This window comes from Lepisosteus oculatus, chromosome 6, assembly GCF_040954835.1.
Source record: "Lepisosteus oculatus isolate fLepOcu1 chromosome 6, fLepOcu1.hap2, whole genome shotgun sequence".
NCBI lineage: Eukaryota > Metazoa > Chordata > Actinopteri > Semionotiformes > Lepisosteidae > Lepisosteus > Lepisosteus oculatus.
The window spans coordinates 22,977,388-22,999,205 of NC_090701.1; the positions used below are offsets into that span (position 1 = coordinate 22,977,388).

The 21,818-nt window shown below is 35.4% G+C and overlaps 2 protein-coding genes across 2 annotated transcripts in view; one reads left to right on the top strand and one right to left on the bottom strand.

Annotated features, from left to right (window-relative positions):
- The window catches only part of colec12 (collectin sub-family member 12), a 131,912-nt gene that overhangs the window by 81,831 nt on the left and 28,263 nt on the right, over positions 1-21,818 (top strand). Inside the window, exon 10 of the mRNA XM_015354420.2 lies at positions 8,899-9,078. Coding sequence (XP_015209906.2) covers positions 8,899-9,078 — 180 coding nt within the window. The remainder of the gene's footprint in view (positions 1-8,898; positions 9,079-21,818) is intronic.
- Positions 42-20,901, bottom strand: hacd1 (3-hydroxyacyl-CoA dehydratase 1). Its single transcript, XM_006634305.3, has 7 exons — positions 20,551-20,901; positions 12,632-12,749; positions 11,482-11,500; positions 11,294-11,382; positions 7,500-7,621; positions 4,090-4,268; positions 42-2,008 (listed from the first exon to the last, which is right to left on the bottom strand). Exons 1-7 carry the CDS (start codon positions 20,664-20,666, stop codon positions 1,926-1,928), a joined length of 726 nt encoding a protein of 241 aa, XP_006634368.1. The 5' UTR covers positions 20,667-20,901; the 3' UTR covers positions 42-1,925.

Genomic DNA, 21,818 nt, shown 5'->3' on the forward strand with positions numbered 1-21,818 from the left:
AGTGCAATTCCAAAGGCACAAACTCCACATTTATCCACAAGTTCTGATGATTTCCTTTAATATCATATCAGGTTTTTCTGCTGCACGCCCACGTACACTTTTTTAACATCGCTTGCAATACTTCTTTCCATTCCTCACAGAATCCCTTCAAATTTTCCCAATCAGGACTGCCTGAAGCAGTTACAACATCCAAGGTACACAGAAACATCAAATGATTCAGAACTAAAGTTCTACTTGCTTTAGAACTTCTTTCACAGTTTTTACAAAGCGTCATATCTGTGCTCATTAACTCAATTGAATTAAAAGCACAGAAATTGGATGTACCACTGCCCAGAGCACAAAAATGTTCCTAAAGGTCAAAATTATGATTACCGTCATCTAAAATTGTACTGTATCTATATAGTATATGGTCTTCCTTTTTTTGTTTAGCTGCACATAACATGGAAATGATCTCATTGTAGTACAAACAGCACCTTTGAAACGGTAAGTGAACTTCTGTAATGGCTCAGGATGCTGCAGTCTTTTTTAAGACAGCTCTGTAGTGATGCACCATATTACTGCAAATAAGAAATTCTACTGCTATTTACAAAAAAACTTGCCTTTACCTCTTTCAGTAAGTTATACATCCAGTTTAAATTTCGATCCAGAAACAAGAACAAGAAAAATATTTAAAGTGTGTCATTTTAACTAGGAATTAAAATTTAACTAAATTGACTAAAAATCTTTTTAGTATTCTGTGCTTACATTTGTTTTGCATATTCCTTAGGTTTTACGGGTTGTTTCATAATCCTTTATGTATTATTACATTACATCCATAACAAAATTAGCTTTACAGTTACTGGGCTTTTAAATAGGTGATGCCACTGTACACAATTAAAAGATACAAGAATATGTTCAATCTTTCCTTAAAAGTGGTGGTTTACTGAATTGGTTTTAGCTGACAAGAAAGCAGGTTATGAAAAAAGAATAAATGGCATATTTTCTAAGGAAAAAGTAAAATGTGGCTTCATCCAAACCTGGCAACATCTTTAGAAGCGCATGTAACCCACAATTGCAGAGCCTAGAACTTGTAACCCTGCATTTTTGTTTTGGAATGAACTGTAACAGAACGTCCTAAAGATTGGACATTCCAGGAACTCAGCTGTTCCAGTTCAACTACAGCCTTATTTATCTGCACAATGAGCATAGGTTTCATCAAACATGTTGAAAAGTTATCAGAAATGTAGTAAATCAGCATATCTCATTCATAAACAAGCTAAAAAACATGGTAAGATTTAATGTATTTTCATCAAATACTTTGACACATCATATTGTTCCTGCTGCATATTGAAAGACTAATAACAGTAATATAAACTGTAATTAACTATTGTAAACAGCTATTACAAGCATTTAAGTATTTTTACAGTATCCAATTGTCTTTTAAAAAATCAATCATACCTTTCTTCTTTTGCTTGTTTGCCCTTTGAAGTCTTTATTTTAGAAGCAAAAACTCTTTGACAGCAAACTCGTTTCAGCATTTTTACTTGGTATGCATTCTGTTTTCTGTTTTTGTTTATGCATTTTGTTTATGTGATGAACACATGAGAAAAAACTGAGCTTTACCATTTTTTTTTTTACATATACAGGTAGCTCAAAATATATCAAGACACTGGAGAGAAACCGCTAAAAATATTTCCAGTAGAAAAACGACACATATCTGATCAGAGTAATAAGGCGTCTCTCCTTCCTTTGCACCAATTTGTGGGTTTAAGGGTTAGAGACGTATTGCACATTGGTGAAAAGAGATAAAGGAGTCCACATAATTTCATGCACAGCCATTTATTCTGGTTCCATGATTGTTAGTCAAGCTTCTTTTCCTGGGACATGGTGGCCGAGCTGGACCATCTTGTAATCTCGAGAGAAGCCAGGCTGGCTCTTCAGCCGTTCTACTCATCCTTTTCCACGATCACCTCCCCATGAAGCACCTTCCTCCTTTGGCGGAGCATGTGGAAGTACAGTTGTGGAAACACTTTCAAGGACAAAAACAAACAAAAGAGACGCGAGGTTGAGCATTCAATAATAGGCAGGCGATATGGAAGTTACTGCCCCAACGCACCACAGCAATGTTATTTCAGCTCATAAAATGTATCTAATTTTGAACAATAAAATGTGCATGTGTGGATGATTTCCCAGTTAATTTCATGCCATATTCTAAAAGAAAACTTAAGACGCTTGAATGTAAACAATTTACACAATGAACAACTGTTATCTCCCCCCCCCAACTTTTAATCTGAGCATCAGAGTGTTTATACAGCATTTTCTCATTTCAATAATAACCGAGAATACCAATGTGTGAAAAACATCAGGTCTGTGTTGACAGATCTTATGATTTCTTTTACTTTATTTTGACTTTACTTACAGAGTGAACTAACTTTATTTGCTCATAAAAAGGCTGAGCCCATCTACAGGATGTAGGTTTATGAAATTGCTTGGCAAGTAGAGGTTCCTGCCTTAATAAAATACATAATAGTTTTACTTAAAAATAATTAACCAATATAAATATTAAAAGTCTGGAGAGAACAGTAGATTTAACCTAATGTATACCTAAGAGTGTATTTATTCTAACATTTTGTAAACATAAACATACTGTAACTGTTCATACAAAAATACTTTGAATTGGAATTCACTATTCTGAGATTTTCCATTCAAATCTATGTGATTTGTTATATTTTACTGTTCATTTAATTGTGATTTATGCGGGAAAGGTGCTTTTTCAAAATTCCTGTTAAAGTGATACACCTACTGTATTAAAGTTCTCTTATCAGTAAGCCACTTAACCTAAAAGGGTTATGGCTCCTTGGCCATGAGTCTGAGCTGCAGTATCATAGCTTTCAAGGTGGGACTGACAGCACAGTCTGCTGTCACACTTGCTGGGGTGTCACCCTCCATTGTAGAGCCACAGAAAAAGGAACAATATAGAACAGTCAACCCCAATCAGGTATTCATCGTTGGAGATGAATATCTACAAGAACAAGGGGAGAGCATACAAACACCACAGAAGCCGCTATCTGAGGACAAAACTGAAATTAGAACCCTGGAGCAGCACAATTTACTGCTACATCCTCTCTACTATACTACACAGAAACTAGTAACTGTTTAAATAAAATGATTATGAATATATTTTGAGAGTGAGAAACAGACCATCATGGTTGACTAGAATATCAGAAGTAACTCAATTAGCATGTTAGACAGGACAAGGAAAATGAAAGATACCGCAGACATATCTGTCATCTGTTTTGTTACAAATATTGTAGTCCCACTACCAAGTGCCTGGGTCTATACCCATCCTTCACTTTAGGCCTACCATAAACTCTTTGCCTATTGGGTAGAAACTTTTAGAACCCAGGAAAAATATTATTTTTCAAACTCACATTGTCACATACACATATGGATATTTTAAATGAAGTAAAGCCTTAGTACATGGAGAAATCCACATGTACAAATCAAAATATATGGTACGTATAAATGAACATTAAATTCATATTCAATAACAATACACAAAGGAGCAAATAAAGGTTAATACCACACTAAAACATATACTGTACAGCAGAAACACAACATTTCAGCTGTAGAGACATCTTCAGGAGTGACACACACATCTATGGTGTGAACCTGGATTATGACACTAGTCAGTTGTGTCTGGGATTCTCTCAGAAAGCATTGGACAACTAACAGTAGGACAACTGTGGTCAACTGAACTTTAATTGTCTAGGTTTTCCTTGGCCTTTGGTCCAAGAAGAACCCTCCAAACACCTTATGGGCACATTTAATTTGGGCAGTGATATTAGCGAGAACAGTAAGACACCTCCAACTAGTGCTCACTCATCTGTAGGCCCTATGGAGCTTTCAAAGTGTGAATGAGTCTAAGGAGGGATCAAAGAGTGTTATTATAATAATAATAATAATAATAATAATAATAATAATAATAATAATAATAATAATAATAATAATAATAATCGGCTGATTTAAGTTAAATATTTAAGTTAAATAATGTGTTTATTGTGTTCAAAATGTGTCCACAATAATATACAGTATGCATCTCTTACTTACATGGTATATAGGAGATCATGACAATGATAAGGAAGATGTAGTAATCAAAAGAGACATTGTATTTGTTGGGAAGCCTCATGGAAAACATGCCAGACTTTTGAACGTAAGGCAGAGCAGCATAAATGGTCATGAGTTCACCAACCACTCCAACTGGGTACAGGACAATAAAGAAGTTGTATCTGGAAAAGACAAACATAGTAGAAAAGGTCAGGGGCAGAAAAAATGAATACTCTCCACATTCTTACAACTCCTACAACAGCACAGCCAGTATACACTGAACACTTCTGAGGCCTTGGCGACATGCATAAAACCACACTGAGAAAACATCTCGTAAGAAAACAACACAATCAAGTTTTAAAATGCCTTTTAGGACACACAGTTCTTTCCTTCATATTATGTTAACACTTATGTTTTTCCCCTTTTCAAAAATGTAATGCATATTTTGCTCGGAAATACTGTAAATGTTACAATTCTGGAAATTTTAATTTAAGTACTTTACTACATAAAAGTGACCTTTTCCACTTAAAATGTGGCCTAAAACTAGTTATCAAACATAATAGTTTTGTCAGTTATGGGATGAAAATTTGACCTTTTCTGTCTTCATGTTAAATTGGCAGATAAAAATATATCCTGCACTCTGAAAACTAGGCTCCTTGAAATTAGAGTTCCATATTTGTACTAAAGTACATCAGATGAGAGGGATCCTAGGGCAGCATAGTACTGCCTCCTTTTGAGTGTGGTATAGTACAATGAATCAGATTCACTGGATCTTAGCACCTGACTTAGTTAAGCCATCAGATGCACTATATTTAGTGATCCAAGCCTTGAGAATCTAGTATTTACAGTGGCAGAAGTTAAGGAGACTGTCTCAGTGGATGTGAAAGAAATGTTCGAAGTGCATTCCATGACCAAAACAGATGGCCTTTAAAATGGGAGCAGCTGAATCTGAAACCCTCCCAAGGCCTTCTCCCTCTCCTCAGCTTAAAGGGGCCACCCCTACATGTCAGACAGACGTTTTGCAGCCCTTGTCTCATACATTGACACATAACATGAAAAAGACACCATGTTTCATGTTTAAGAAGGACAAAACCAAAACTGAAACACTAGACTGACAGTGACAAAGCTTTCATGCTATTTATGTTTGATCAAATCCTAGAAAAACACAGCTCAAGTTAAACTCAGTGCACATCTGGCAATGTTTTATCCCATCAAGGTTTACTTCTATGTTGTTCACTTCTACATTATTAAAATAAACTTAAATTAATTATTTAAAGTAATTAAAAGTAATTATAATACAGTGTAATATTTCAGTCATGCAGTTGATAAAATCAACCGAACCTAAAATGTACCATCAATGTATACAATGTAGCCTCTTCACTTTTTAAATATTTTTTAATTCCCCAAACAGCACATCAAGTGTGTAACAAGTTATAGAAGAACATTGCTTAGCCATTGAGTATTTCCAAAACAGTATTTCAGTTACTTTAATTAATATCTTGTCCCTGTTCATATCATTTTGAATTTGGTAATTGGTTTTACACAAGATCTGTACTTGTACTTCTTGTACTTGTAGTTCTTCTATGTAAAAGTAATGTTTTTGGTAATGTCTAACAGAAATGCCATTATTACAGATGCAAACTGGAGGCTATGGAGATATTTCACAAAATTAAATCTCCAAACCTAATGGCTTTCTCCTCACAGATGTTTTTTCTCCTTTGATAACCTTTTGTCTTTCTCAGAATGTTTAGTGTGCCTAGCAGTGATACAAAAATACACTACAAAATTCATATAAAAGACAAAAAACTGACGGAAAACCGCTATGGAATAAAATTTCTGTGATGCTAACATAAACTACACTTTAGAGCAATAATAACACTTTTTCTCTATATCAGCCCAGACCCTGCTTTACCTCCGCTAAACAAACCTGCCAACATACTGATATCTTGATGAGATTTTGTGGTACAGACTTTGTATGACCAGGCCTTAAATTCTCCTTACTATATTCCAGAGGGTTACCCTCTGGTTTCATTCTATTTGTCTTTTTTTCAGTGGTTGAAAATTAGTCAGCATTTCAATATTGTACAGAGAGAAATGGAGAAAAAATCAATTTTGAAAAAATAAAAAAGGTTGCAGCAAATTTACAAATAAGAGGATAAAATTTAACTATAGAAAAGAAATCACAGGTGGATAAGAATACAAGAGATACGAATACAAAAGAACGTTTTGAGGCAGCTTATTTAAATATATTTCATATATATATATTTGAAATTTTAGTAAAATTTAAGATGAAATTTTACTAAAAGAAAAAACTTTCTTGTCCCATCAACAACCCAGGTGAGCATGCTACAGGCATTTAGCCTCATGCATTCTTTGACAGCACCAAAGTGCCCTTCTCACAAAGCCTGGTCAGTACCTGGATGGGAGACCTCCTGGGAAAAACTAAGGTTGCTGCTGGAAGAGGTGTTAGTGGGGCCAGCAGGGGGTTCTCTACCTGCAGTCCATGTGGGTCCTAATGCCCCAGTATAGTGATGGGGACACAATAGTGTAAACAGGCGCTGTCCTTTGGATGAGATGTAAAACCGAGGTCCTGACACTCTGTGGTCATTAAAAATCCCAGGGTGTTTCTTGAAAAGAGTAGGGGTGTAACCCCAGTGTCCTGGACAAATTTCCCATTGGCCCTTACCAATCATGGCCCCCTAATAATCCCCACTCTGCTCTCCTCCCCCCTGATAGCTGATGTGTTGTGAGTGCTCTGGCGCACTATGGCTGCTGTTGCATCATCCAGGTGGGGCTGCACATTTGGTGGTGGCGGAGGGGAGTCCCCATTACCTGTAAAGCGCTTTGAGTGGAGTGTCCAGAGATGTACTATACAGTATAAGTGTAAGCAATTATTATTATTATTATTATTATTCACTGCACTTTTCATGTACTGCAAGCCCAGGGCTGACAAATCCAGTTTTGGTAAGTCAACAGAATAACATTTTTATCATTCTATAACTTACCCAAGTGACATTTGGGCATGTGTGGAGGAACACTGTAAGTAAAAATGCTCTTAAACACAGCTTTTTTAGAAAGGTTATGCTAAATATATTGAAGCTTAAAATAAGACGATATGACCTTGTTTGACAGAATTAAACATGAACTTATTTAATAAGAATCCAAAAACTATAAAGGGCCTACAACATATATTAATTATCTGTTATAACAATTTGTTTCAAATTAAATAATTCCCATTTTAGAATTAGTATGGTATTAATGTTTTCCTTCAAGAGGGAACACAAACTGTTGCTACCAATGCACAATCCTGACACTAACAGTATATGTTGCAAGGAAAATTAATCCAATGGCATGTTTGCGAAGCTCATGCAAACACCATGCATGCCAACCAACCCCACAGCACACTTCTCCACCTGGCCCATTTGATGAAATATGGCAAGTGGTTCAGCAGATTGAATGTATAGAAGGAATATCTTGTAATCTCTGTCACCGTCCAGACGACCAGGAAAAGGACAACACTCTCCTCATTCTGGATCTTCCAAAAAAAGTCAAGAACAAACACACAAACCAATAAACCAGTGACATGTATGACAATTCGGCCACCTTACAGACACAATGAATGACATGGAATGGATGAATGACATAAAAAAGTATGTCACCAGGAGTAAAACAAGCTTGAACATAGCTCAAGTTCATTTTAATATCAGGGTGACTTGTGTCTATAAAAGTAGCATTGAAAGCTTTCAGCAGTGGAAATGAGTACTTCTTTTTCTAATTCTTTAAAAAGAAATGTTTAAATAACTGTCAACAGGAATGAAAATTAAATATAGTTAATGCCTGACAACTCCTTATTCAATGACAAAAAACATTCCTCACACATTTCAAAGAGTGCCACATTTTCTTCTGGGCATTAGGAAACATTTTTTTTTCACTAGCCTTCTGGAATACAGTACATTTCCTGATACTTTCAAAGGTCTGAAACTGTTTCCTTGTGTAACTTAAGGAGGACAGCAAAATCTGAAGCATGATGTAATTCAAAATCTTGTTGATTTAGCGTTGAAAATATGACTCTTGCTGGACAGATCTTCGGCACAATACAGGTTTTACTAGCTACAGATACTTTTCAGATGATATCAGGTTCTGAATGTGTAATAAAAACATTTTTTAGTTCTAACTATATTAATTACGTATTTCCATAGGTGCCTTATTAGCCAAAGCTGCACAAGACCCTTTAGCTCACATAACCTATGCTATGCAATTGGAGGCAACTAGTTCACATCTAAATACTGGATATTATGGTGTTCAAGTATGCTGGAGTAACATTTCAGACCGAGATGCCCTGTATCTAGTTGGTTTATATGAAGGATGTGAGTGGGGGGCTTATTTGAGGTAATAAAGACAGCAGGATCCTGCTTGGTGGGGTTGAGTTGCCAATTCCCATATCACTTTTCCACCATCCACCACAGCAGACTAAAAGAATTTGGGTGCCCTTAAATGTGCTCATGGGGTAGAGGAGCTGTGCTCCTAGAGTGCACCAAGTCACTGTATAGCTGCCTTGTGTCAATTAGGTTTCCCTGTTTTCTCAACCTGTCTGCCTTAGACTTATTTTCACACTGTTTCAGAAACACATCTCTTGTCTATCAACACATCAAATACATTAAAAGAATGTATGGTGATGTACAGTACGAGTTCCTTTCATGGAAATACTGCATTCTTGGTCTAGATTTCTGAATCAGCAGGGGGCACTGAAGATCTATGTGCTCCAACAGAGGTGAAAGGGACAACAGTGGCCAAATCTGTCAGGGCCTGCAGATTGTGCCTACAGCAGCAACAGCCCTTCTTGTCCAGAAAAGTGGGGGCCTATACGAAAGCTGCAGATCAAGCCATATCCCCAAGAAGATGAAGAAGAGAGTGCCTGCCATGTCAGCACAGTGACCACACTCAGCACTGACAGCAGAGAGTTGAGGGAGTGTGAAGAGACCTGCCATGATTGTAAGTCATGTGACTTAGTGTTTTAATGCAGTCACTGAAAAAGGCAGGCCTTAAAGCATTAGAGTAAATAGTGCCAGTAAAATGGAGTGTATAGAGCTTAAAGAGCTCAGCTACAAAACAGACCTGAAAGCTTGAAAGCCTGATAAGGGCTAATGTTATACAGTCCTAAGAAATGTCCTAAGAAAACCCCTGGTTGTTCAGGCTGGCTCTAGTGAAAAAGGAAAATGATATGTCTCTTTTTTGAGAACTACAGAAATCTCAATGGGGTCACAAGTAAAGACGTGTACTTCCCCTGGAACCAACAAAGTGCTTCAGTTCTGTCAATTTGAGAAGTGGGGACTGCTACACTTGAGAATTGAGAGAAAAGCGCTTGTGCATTTCTTGTGTATTAAGGCAGCAGGCACCCCAAGATGTACCACCTCCTCCAGTGGGAAACCAAGTTCCTGTGGAACGAAGTGGAGCCAGAGGGGATGACAACTGACAGATTCAGAGATGTAGAGCCATGGCCCTTCCCAAAGAGATTCATTGAGGAGCTTCATTGGCCAGGCCTTTTACAGTTGGAGGTGTCTTTGGGACTTTGGAGAGATTGCAGATCCCCTCCACTGGCCCACTGTAAAGAGGACCCCAGCTGCATAGATAGAGAACTGTGAGCGGATGTATCAATACAGAGACTGAGTGCGTGGTTAAATCTGTTTGTTTGCTGATTCTGGAATCCCAAAAACTGTTGGAATTTGCAGTTTTACCTAGTGCATGGGTTTACTCCATGTTTTTTATTGTCATTACTTTACAGTATATGAACCAGTAACCTGTGTACTGTAGCTTCATTCAGCTTTTCGAGAGATCTTCACTGTGTCTGCACCTCAAATAGTGTATATTTGACAATTCAGTTTATTTGTATACTGTTTTGTTTGCCTTGTTAAAAATGTTTCTCCAACTTAAGTGGAAGGATTTTATGTTAAAATCATACAATGCACAACTAGTACAACCAAGATTAGAATACTGTTTAGTTTTGATCCCCACGATACAAAAAGATATAGCTGCCCTGGAATCTGTCCAGAAGAGCAAACAGATAATGTACATTCCTGTCCTCAGAGGAAAGTCCTAAAATGACATGCTAAAAGAACTGAATCTTTCTAGCCCTGAAGACCTTATAAAAGTATTTAAAATCATTAAAGGTACTGACAGTCAACCATGTCGACTTCTTTGGTATCAACAGTGAGACATGAATCAGAGGAGAAAAAAGGAAACTACAGGGAAACAGGAAACAGAGAACAGGAGGCACAATTTTCACTAGGTTTTGTGGGGTCTGAAACCCACTCATGTTGTTGGAAGCTGACAACATTGCTTCTTTCAAAGAAATTAACTGGTTGAGATCCTTGGATCAATCAACTATAATTTAATTATTATTTAAATGAGTCAGATGAGCTGAATGACCCTTTTGTCTCTCTAAATATTATCTTATTTTCTAATTTTCACTGATACATCTGTGAATTTGTTTTGTACATTAAACATGTGCAGTTGTCCCCACTAGATGGCAACATACTGAAATTCAGTTGTATTATTAATGATCACTGGTCACGTCAGTTTGGGAGAAACACAGACTCTAGTGAATGTTGCTGAAGATTTTAATTAATAATGAATGGAATATAGGGTAAAGGAACAAAAGTAACATTATTTGAAAAATATATACAGTAAGTGCTAAAAGATTATTTTAACAATAACTGTACTGGTCTAATGCCTAATATTTTCTCAGCTAGACATTTTATTGGATTAATCTGAACAAAGTAGGAAAGCTCTACAAAAGCAGATCCTCTTCTGGGTCTGAACCCACACCTTTTTAACTGCAAGTCCAGAACCCTAGTCACAACCCACACAGCTTTGAAAAAAAACCCAACAATTTCCTACTTTTAAAAATTTACTAAAAAGATATTTGAGGTACTGTTTGATGTGTTAAGCAGTATGTTACAAATTGCATTGAACACATACGTTCATAAAGGTATTAAATTAATTCTAACAGGACGTACAATAATATCCAAATGTTGTGTGAATCAAAAGTATGAACAACATACAGTCCTTCATTTTTCCACTATTAAATTTGATTAAAAATGAAAGTAATCATCATTAAAAGTACAGATACCCTTACTTTTCAGGGTATTATATACTGTTGTATAACCACACTTGTATGAGTAATACAAAGTATAAGTGTTCAAGTTACCTGTTTAATGCTGTGAGTAATGAACCAAACCATATAGATTCTAGAAGACACTTGGACCCCAGTCACAATCACAGACGTGCGTACCATTCCTTGAAAAAAAACAATGATATATTATTATATATTAGAATATATTATTAACATTATATATTTTTTGTAAATTCAACAAAAAAAACCCATTATATACATACCAACTGCACAATGGAAAACCTGAAAATAGAAAACAAAAGTCAAACCAATATGTCATAACATGATTATACCAAATCTTATACTAGCTTCGAGTAAATGTCTGATGTCAGAATATGCCATTGGACATATCTTGTTTATATTAAATATTGTGAACACATTCAACAAGCTCATGTGACTGTAGTGAGCTTACATAACCTGAAATATGAGAATAGTCAGTCTGTCTAGCTAGCCTTAATACTGTACCTTACATTAGAGGAAGCCTTAAGAAGTACATTGTTGAAGCAACACAATAAAAAAAACCTTTTGTAAATGTAAATGTACCCTAATGTGATTAGTAACAACATGCTTTCCTCTTGAAGAAACCTAAGGTTTAATATGGGACAATATTATTACATTATTCCCAACATCTTTCACATAAGAAAAAGACACAGTACGCATGCTTTACAAATGTTTATGTGGAACTAAACCTCACAGAAGGATTCCTGATTTGTCTTTCCTATATTAGCTTCATGGTAAATAACAATTTTATCAGATAGTCTTTTTTTCTCAAAGCAGTTTTAAAGTTGATAATTTCTCCTTTTTTTAATACATCCTCTTTGATATGCGCATCATCAAGTCATCCACATCTTTGTTCCAAACGCTGCTCTTTGAGCAATTCAGGAGCTCAAGAGCAGATTTGTACTAGCAGGTGGAGGACAGAAACAGCTCTTAGTGGTAATGCCTTGCATCCTTCTGGCAAACACCAAAGGTCACTGCACCGGATATCTCAAATTCAGCAGAGGTTAGTGAATTGATTGTCACCACATATTGTGCGAAATGCACAGGTCTAGTTTGAAACTGCAACCTCCAGGTCAAAGGTGCCATACTGTATTGACATAGGCTTGTGTAGTCTAAGGAAGTTTTCCTGAGGAATTAAGATGAAAAAACTCAACTGAGTATTGCAAATTTAGTTTAAGAATATGTATAATGTAATATTACCATAGAGGAAGGGTAATTTTTATAGCAATTGGTCAAAACAAACATAGTTTTCAGTGTTCTCTCAATTCCTAACTAAAACCATTTATTAAAGAATAAAGAAACAAGTCACTGACTAAATTCTCTCTGAAGATGAGCTTAGGGATAATAACATTCAAATAGGAACACTGTTTTTACCTCAAGTAATGCAAATGTCTGGAAAAACTTGAGCGTTTTTGATATACTCTTGTAGAGACCCTTGTGTGTTCCTTTCTGTATATAAAAGCGGATCATAGCCACAGCCAACACCAGCCACCTAAATATGAAAGAAAAAAAAAGTAAATTTCTGCACCTTCTGTAATTGTCTGCATAATGCAGTAAATACAGTGGCTCAAAATTCCAAAATAAAGATGTGTACCCATAGGAATAAGAAGAAAACTAAAAATCCCAAACACATATCCTACATAAAAGTCAAAAGTTATAGGTGTTCATTATTTTCAATGTTGAATAAGTGCAATAAATTATTTCTTTGTTATCAGTTATTTTTTGTTATGGACACTTCACATTATACTGTCCATCACCTATATTTATGTTTTTCATGACCTGTAATGTCTCTGTCTACAGTAAAACATTAAATTCTACTAATTCAAAAGACTGGGGTAGCAACTGAAAGCTGAAGAGATATCATATTTTACTGTTATTTTACTACAGAGTCTGAAACTCTACCCTGAAAAAAAATATCTCCGTTTTGAGGTGTCATCCAGATCCTTATGTTTCTGGAACCTACCCAGCTTATAGCCTACAAAATCAACAGAAAATAATAAATAATAAAGACAGTGGTAATGAACTAAAGCAGGGCTCAGCAACCCTGGTCCTGTGGAGCCACAGTCTTGCAGGTTTTATAGGCAGCTATAAAGGTTATTGAGCAGCATGCTAGGAAGCACATTGGCTCCTCCTAATTAAGCAACTGGCATCCCCAATTAAGTCATTCTCAGAGCTCAGATGGAATTAAACTTAAATAAACCGTAGCTCTCCGTGACCAGGATTAAAAATCCCTGATGTACAGTAAATGGTTATAATTATAAATCTCCACAACAGTATCCCTAAAACAGGTTCCAGCCTGGCCTGACCCAGTACGATCTAGAGTTAGCACTATGTGACAATCACAGCACCTTTCATAGAACTTTTATTCGATGTTGTTATGCTTCAGGACATAAAGCTGATTAGAAATGAGAGGGAGGTCATTGCATTTAGCTAAGTCATCTGAGGATCTCATCCAGCTGTTTCTTGAAAGAATCCAAGGCATTAGCTTCAAAAACATACTTTAGATAGCTTGTTTGAAAGTCTCGTAACCCTTTATGCAAAGATATCAGTTTTAAAAGCACTTTTCTGTAATGTCCGCTTTTGTTTTCTGGTTCACTAAAATGTTTCACAATGGATGTTCCCATTTCTTTAGTAATGTTTACTCTCAAATTAAATATTTGAATCTTACCAGAAAACAACAGCCAAAAGCAGACATTTTGTGCCCAAACTACCCCAACTTCTATCCATTACAAAACACTTTTATAACAAAACAGTAGAGTGAATATGTACAGTACATGACCTTGGTTGTTTGTCTTTCTCAAATCAGCTTGTTAACAGTTATGAAAATCATTTACTTACATACCGCAGAATTTTAATTTAAGCTTTATATAGTAATTCCATGTTTCTACTGTATAGTGTAGCATTAAATGCACAATTCTGGATTTAAATTATACTCAACACAAAATTATAAAAAACTCAAACCTTTTACTGTTTGCAGCAGCTTTTGTATGGGGGAAATAATTGGTATTTCTCTAAAATCATTTCTGATGAGTTTAAGCAAAAACAGTCACAATAAATCACACACAGACTTCCTGATAAGATATAACTGCCCAAAGCACATTAAACAATAGTTAATAAATACAAAGTATCACTACATAAATTTCACAAAAACTGGTATCCAACTAAAAAATACACACAATGTACAGTCATCAATATTATTCTGCAGTTAAAGCTTTTGCTCACTGTTATGGATTTAGTCTACATTCCAAAATTATCTGTTAGTTCTACCAACTATTCCAACAATGTCAATTATTCCAACAATGATAATAACATTAATAATTACTTTTATTTTGTATTTCTCTTTTCATCCCAAGGATCCCAAAGCACCTTACATGCAGATTGATTCTATCTCATCCACCACTGAAGTGTAGAACACACCTGGGACTTGAGTAGCAGTCTTGTAGGTAACAGCTGCCCAACTACAGAGATTTTGTATAAAAGTGAGAAATTCTTTGAACTAATGGAGAACTTTAGGGAGGTCAGATAGTATTCAAAGTGCAATTAATCCAGCACAAAGGAGTACGGCACTTTCTATAGTACCAAGTCACCATCTTGGCACATTTGCTCAGAAATTCAGGTCAAGGGGAAAGAATACCAAATACAAGCTCAACAAAAAACACTTTCAAGCAGCAACCTGATGTTTCCTAGAGGTCGCTTATCCCAGAAATTATATGGCCCAGCTTTGCTTAGGCTTTCAGATCAGACAATATTAGGCACCATGTTAGTAACATGGCTGATGTTTTATTAGAATAAAGAATCAATGTAAAGCAACAGTCACCTGTAAAAACACTTAGTTTTATTTTCTATAAGCTTCTCATAGCTGAAGAGGTATCATTAGAAATGAGCTGATCTACAGTATGCCCTGCTTGACCAATTCAAAACATTGCTACACACAGACAGACATTTAGGGAATGTCTTATTTTTTTGATAGTGATAATTTCACTAAGCCACATCAACGTTCAAAGCTACAAGACATTTACTTTACTATACTGGGTTTATCGTTACAAATTCCTCCCTATAAAAGGGAGAGATTACCTTGTTTCTCTCACTGACCAGAAGACTTCCTCATGTTCCTATGTGACAGAAGAACTGCCAACTGTACAGGTACCTAACACATTGAGCACTCTCCAATGCCTGTGTTGAGCACTCACTCTGAAAATGAACACTTTAACACTTAAAAAAGAAATTATAAAAAAAAACTCTGTTATCCCTAGTGTGCTTCGTAGTATCAGTATGAATCTCCTTAGTTACCAGATGTAAAATTTGTCTGCAAATGCCCACTCAGTGATGCCCATCCCAGAATGCCCAGTCAACTCCCCATCTAATACCAATGCATTTTGGAAACTGTAAACAAGGAATTACTTATGCAGCTATGATCTTTATTGCATTTTCTCAATGTATGATTTATTAAATAGGGACTATTTTGTTGTTTTTTTTTGGTGTTTGCATGGATCTGTACTGCTATCATTCAACCCAGGAAAAACATACTTTTGGGGTTCTTTTTTAAATTAATTTAAAATTGTCACCATCAAAGTCAGTTTACAAATTATTTTGCAGGGGAGTAAATGGGGATGTTGATTGTGTCACAGGACTCATATTGATTAATTACAACAAAATCTTAAAAGCTTTTTATTGGTGTCTGCAAAGGCATTTCAATTCAAGCCCGTTCAGTCTTACATTATAATTTGTAATGTAAATAGGGGATGTGCCAAAGGAGTGATTGAGTATTAACCTGTACAGTAAGAAATTACAAATGGTAATGCTGGAAGTTTTACTACCATAATGGAAAAAATAATACAGTTACTATAGAAAGGTTTCAAGGGTGTACTTCTTTGTCCTTATAACACACGTTGTCCCACAATACAGAAAATATTACAAATTTTCCTTATCTGGTTGAGACTTTGAATCAAAGAATACCAATGATCTCTTATATTTAGAAAGTTAATGGCAAGTGTGATCCCAGAACAGTAATGCACCAATGTTCTATGTAACTTTAAAACAAAGGTTTGATATCATACATTCATTACACACTGTACCAAATACAAAATTATTGTAAAACATAAGCTTAATTGTCTGAAAATATTTAATTTAAGTATTTTAATATTAACGTTAATATTAATTTGAGCATTGTTCTTGTGGTTGTGATGGCTCAGGACCACTTGATGGAATACTGTAAACACACAACTACCACCACCCCATGTATTACTCTATATTTAACACCTGTTCAATTGTTTTTAACCTCAATGGCACAATTTATGAAAGAAGATGTATGCATTTAGATGATAATAACAGGCTTAGTGGCCTATATAATGAACAGGTTTGTTGTGAGTTACTTTAGTGGTGATATGGCCATAACAGACGTGAATCAAATGCATCAAGAGAAAAATACAGATAAAACATATTTTTACATTTTGTGGGGTGTATTCAAATCGAAACTAGACTTCACCTAAATTGTGTAACGAAAACGCACTTTTTTGTCATGCACTGAGTCCCAGCTATTACAGTAGTCAGCATCACAGTCAAGCTGAGACAACTGGCACCTCCTGTCAATAATACACTACATATTTTCTGAAAGGAAATGGCATAGAATCATCACCAATAGGTACTGGGGTCCACACTAGTTAACCTCCATGACTTTGTCTTGAAACTAAAAATAATCAATTTTCAAGCTAAAAAAGTAAAAAAAACTAGAGATTAAAAAAAACTTGCAGAAAGATGTGTTTCTTAAACCTTGGTAGAACTCCTAGACTGAGAGCTGATAAGTTACAAAGCAATTATTGCCAGATACTGTAGGGTAATTATTTTTCAGTTACAGTAATTTAGAAGAAGATTAAAGCAAATAATTAGCTTGAACTTTTACCACTCAGTTTTCCCTAAGCAAAGGTCTAGACATTAAACATGACACATAAAAAGCTGATTGCAAAATATTCATTAGAAGGTGCAATACTGTACATACAGTAGAAGGACATCAGGCTTTGAAAGAAAAACTTACCCAGAGTCACAGAGATGCAATCACAACACACTCTGGAATGCAGATAACCTAAAATGAAGTTCTGAACATAATATACTGCTGATATTTTTTATTCGATCAGAGTCTCCTGGAAAATTATATGACAATTTGAATTGGGTAAGAAAACCATCCTTTTTGTTCCCGTGTTCCCATTAAAAAAACTAATAACACCAGCAATGGGCTTTTATTGCCAATGCAAGTAAAACTCAGAAATCTGAGATTTACAGTATTCCAATATACTTTATTTTCCAAAGACAGAAACAGCTGCACAAAGATGCTATTTGGAATTTAACATTTATGCTTCACAGTGGTATTTGGAAATTTCTTGTAATAGCCTGCATATTTTTATGCTTGCATTCTAACCTACTGTACTCCTAATACTGCCACCAGCTATCTGAGGGAATCATGGTGGCTCAGCCCATAGCCAGACATATACTCCTCATTGACCAGGTTAAAGATGCTGTTAGATCAAACACTGAACATACAATACAATGTTTTTCACTTGTCAGTTTATAGATTTCAATAATTGACCACTTATGATGGTTTCACATAAAGCTTGCTGGAAAAGTGATGAGAACAGAAGTGCTCTTGAATTCTCAAAAAACAGTTTAATTTACAAAAGTATCAGCAGAAAAAGACTATTTATAACTCAAAAATTAAATTTAACAATTTAATCATTCTTAAACAGATACATTCTAAAAATGATCCTTAATATCCCCCTCACTTAACATTCTAATTTCACTAATCTCTACACTTTAGGGAATTACAAATAATTAGACTGATGGAATAATGTGCCATTATTTCAGAGGATTTTTTTCACAGTTCACAAACATTATTGTATTCCCTACATTCTACATAAAACAGAATACATTATACACTATAGAAACACCTCCTTCACATCTGCATCTAAGTGTTCTTACATTTGTTTCCAAAACAGAACCAATGGCTTTTTTAGACTCCTAAAGTGACAGTTCTTCTGGTTCTTTCCCATATTCTGTAGATACTGTACAGCAGCCATACTGACATACAAGTTTGTGAAGGACTTTATAATTATTAACAAAGTCAACATCTAAAACACTAATGTACTGTATATCCTACACCTGAATAAGTGGCTAACATTGTTTATTCTTTTAGAAAAAAAACTATTTCTTTGTTCTTTGTTCATTTCCAGTGAAATCATATAGTTTATGGTTGCTGTAAGTGCCATGATAGCTGCCCTAGAAAAAAAGAAAACACTTTCTTTAATTTCACTTGATTACTACATTAGCTTTCAGTGTTCAGTCTTTTGAGATCTGAATTACCTGACTTAACTCCTTCTAAAACTGGATGCAGGTACCAACACTTTGAAATTATTGGATGTGCTTGTCTTGAAATGTCAATAACAATGCACTTCTGCCACCCCTTGCAACTTAACAGAAAAAAGAAAGCATTTCTTAAAGACTTTGTTAGCAAGATCATGTTAAGGAAAATGTGTTGCTTCCCATTATGCTACTTCTATAAAGTTATTTACTGCATGTCATAAAAGTGCTCCTCATGACATTGAACTGTGCAGCAAATATGCTGTAATTCCCAATTGATTTGGTAATACGTATGTACTGTATGTGTACAGCTACAATTATCTCAGAAACACAAATTAGAGTCAGATGTCAACTTTAATTACTTTACATAACATTCAGTATTTTAAATAAGGTATTTATATCACATTTATTTGTGTTAGGGCTTTAACACATTGTACATCAGCACACCTGTAAGTTTTTGATGATAGCCTTGCTTCTGAATAATTGATTGAAGGCCATTATCTGCCAGTTTATATTTTATCCTCCAGTTCCCAGTATTTTGGCAAAACATTTCCTTTGATTTTAGGAATTAACAATGTGATCCTACAGTATCATAAATTCAGTACAGTACTGTCGCACAATTCCTGGAATGAATTAGACTTTTTCTCCTCCTCAATTAAAATGACAGAGATACAGTATGTTGTTCATTTTTATGTATCATTATAAAACTACATTTTGGTTATGTGAATAAATCACACTACCAAAACAAATGTATAGTAGACACCACAGTATCTTAATTCATATGAAAACAAAATGTATGAAAAATAAAAACTAGTTTCAAACTGATCTTCTGCATAAATGTATAAGCTAACAGAGCTTTACAAATTTATAGCTTAATAAATTAAAAAGGCTGACAAGTTATGTTTTAAGATCTTTAAAGATAATTGAATTTTGCCTTCTCACTAATTTCGCCAATACCATAACGTTTAAAGTATAGATAATACAGTAAACACTAACATGACATAAAACCGAAGTATAAAACGCAAATGAAATACATTTTAACCCCGTTTGCACTTATTAAAAAAATCAAGCATCTATTTTTTTAAATACATATATACTATAATGGTTTACATGCGAAACATTTCCATTAATACGGATTTCAAAGATTTTGAAGGCTTAAAAGACTACAGTATTGTACTGACAAATGGTAATGATTAAATAACGACAATTAATTAACAGACTATTTTTGAAATCCTTGTTCAATCGATAAACTAAAATCATAATTCATAAAGCAGGATACATGTACATAGATATGATCATAATTACTGAGCTTTTCGGGCAAGTACCCATTATTGATTTTACTTGCTGATTAAATCTTTATAATCCGTTGTAAAAATATGTATTAAGTGATATTTCGAATATAAGAAAAGTTAATAATGTACAATCATGTTAGTTAATAATAATAATAATAATAATAATAATAATAATAATAATAATAATAATAATAATAATATGGTCTTCTCGGGTTTATTTAAGAGCGCCGAAACTCCTAAAGCCATTAAAATGTGCCTACTGAGCGTTTCGCTCTCCCAGACCGGAGCTCCAGTATCAGAGCTGAATCTATACTTATCACCGCAACTGTCAAGACAGGAGAGATGACGCCAACACCGTGTAATCGACCGTATTAGGAAAAGCTGAACGTGCTTCGGGGCTCTCCCTCTGAAGCACAGACTAGCCATTTATGTGTTTTCAGATAATAAACATATGTTTTGAATACTATTATACTTCTGTTACACGCTATACACGTAAATGCGTGAACTGTTGCTCCACTCCCCAGCGCATGAACTTAAAAGCAGATCAGATACGCAGAAACTTGCTCCTATAAACGGCAACGCTGCCATGCCGCAAGAGGTAACGCTGCATATAAAAGGGAGTGGCGAAGAATAATGAGAATTATAATTACATACCCGGCTGTCATGGCAATGTTGTAAAACGTCAGCCATGCGGTGGCGAGGACGCGTTTGCCCTTTTTCTTGTTGTTTTCCTTCTCCTCAACCGCACCGTCCTCCTCACTGGACGCCATGGTACCAGGGACAGAGTGGGTAAGTCAGAAAAGGAGCAGGAGCACGGCTGACAGCTGGAGCTGAGAGCAGCACAGTCATCCATCCATGGATCAAACGGCACCCCCTCTCGCGGGATCACTGCTGAGCAACAAGTGCCTGACACGTCCAGAGAGCCTCATTAGCTACAGGGCGAAGGGGCGCGTTGAAATGTAATGTGCGCACTTGTGTACTTGGCAATAATTTAGTGGCCAGGGACCAAAAGAATAGTATGCTACTTAGATATGTTGTGCGTGTACTGTAAATGGAGAAATGTTTTTTTTTAAGTTTGTTAAAACATGGTACAGAGATTTTTGGGAAGTAGACATTATTATTTTACTTTTTATTAATTTCTCCAGTACTCCGTGGTGTGTTTGTTCCCGATTAACTTTGGTTAGTAGGTTATTTAATATATTGACTTCTAAGTACAGATAGTTGTTCTCTTTTTTAATGTCATTATCTAAAAATGAACCAGCTGTTCTTAAATGTGTACCATAATATATTTTTTTTCAGACAAACAGAACCTTCTCAGTAATAAAGATATCCTTGTGGAAGGATAAATGTGACTGCCATCACTGTGAGATAAATTTAATAATATCAGTAATATTTTAACAGAAGGGTAGAGGGTTGTAAAATATTAGTATATTTAGATTTTATTTATATTAGAAATTCAGAGTTAGAGTGAAGAAGAACCACCAATAACATCCCTCTTTCTATGTGTTCATTCCAAATATTTACAATATTGTAACAATGTGTAGTCTAGGGCCTCTGATCACCTTAATCAGCCCCTTAATTTGACTACAGAAACACAGTTTCAACTTTCCAATAAAAGGACAACACACTGTGCTACCATCATGCTTAAAAAATCCTGAAACATCTGGGGGATATTACAAAGGAGGTCTGTATCTATTCAGTGATACAGTATACAGTAGAACGTAGCTTTAGGGACTGCAGTGGAGAAGATAGCCAAGCTATAGCCAAGCAGTAGAAAAATAATGTACTGTATATCTTGTAAGGGAAACCGAAAAAATATAGTACTTTTTAACTGACTTTGGCTATACAAAGGTAGGTAGGTTGGGTCCTCTTTTCAGGCCATAAAGGCCCATGCACCACCTTTTTTCCTCAACCATCCAACA

Excerpts from the sequence above, each read along its gene's own strand:
- hacd1 (XM_006634305.3), bottom strand. The coding sequence starts at position 20,666 with ATGGCGTCCAGTGAGGAGGACGGTGCGGTTGAGGAGAAGGAAAACAAC. Across the intron at positions 4,269-7,499 it reads TATTTCATCAAATGGGCCAG|ATACAACTTCTTTATTGTCC; the intron begins GTGGAGAAGTGT and ends TGTCTTTTCCAG. Across the intron at positions 2,009-4,089 it reads CATGATCTCCTATATACCAT|TGTTTCCACAACTGTACTTC; the intron begins GTAAGTAAGAGA and ends TGTCCTTGAAAG.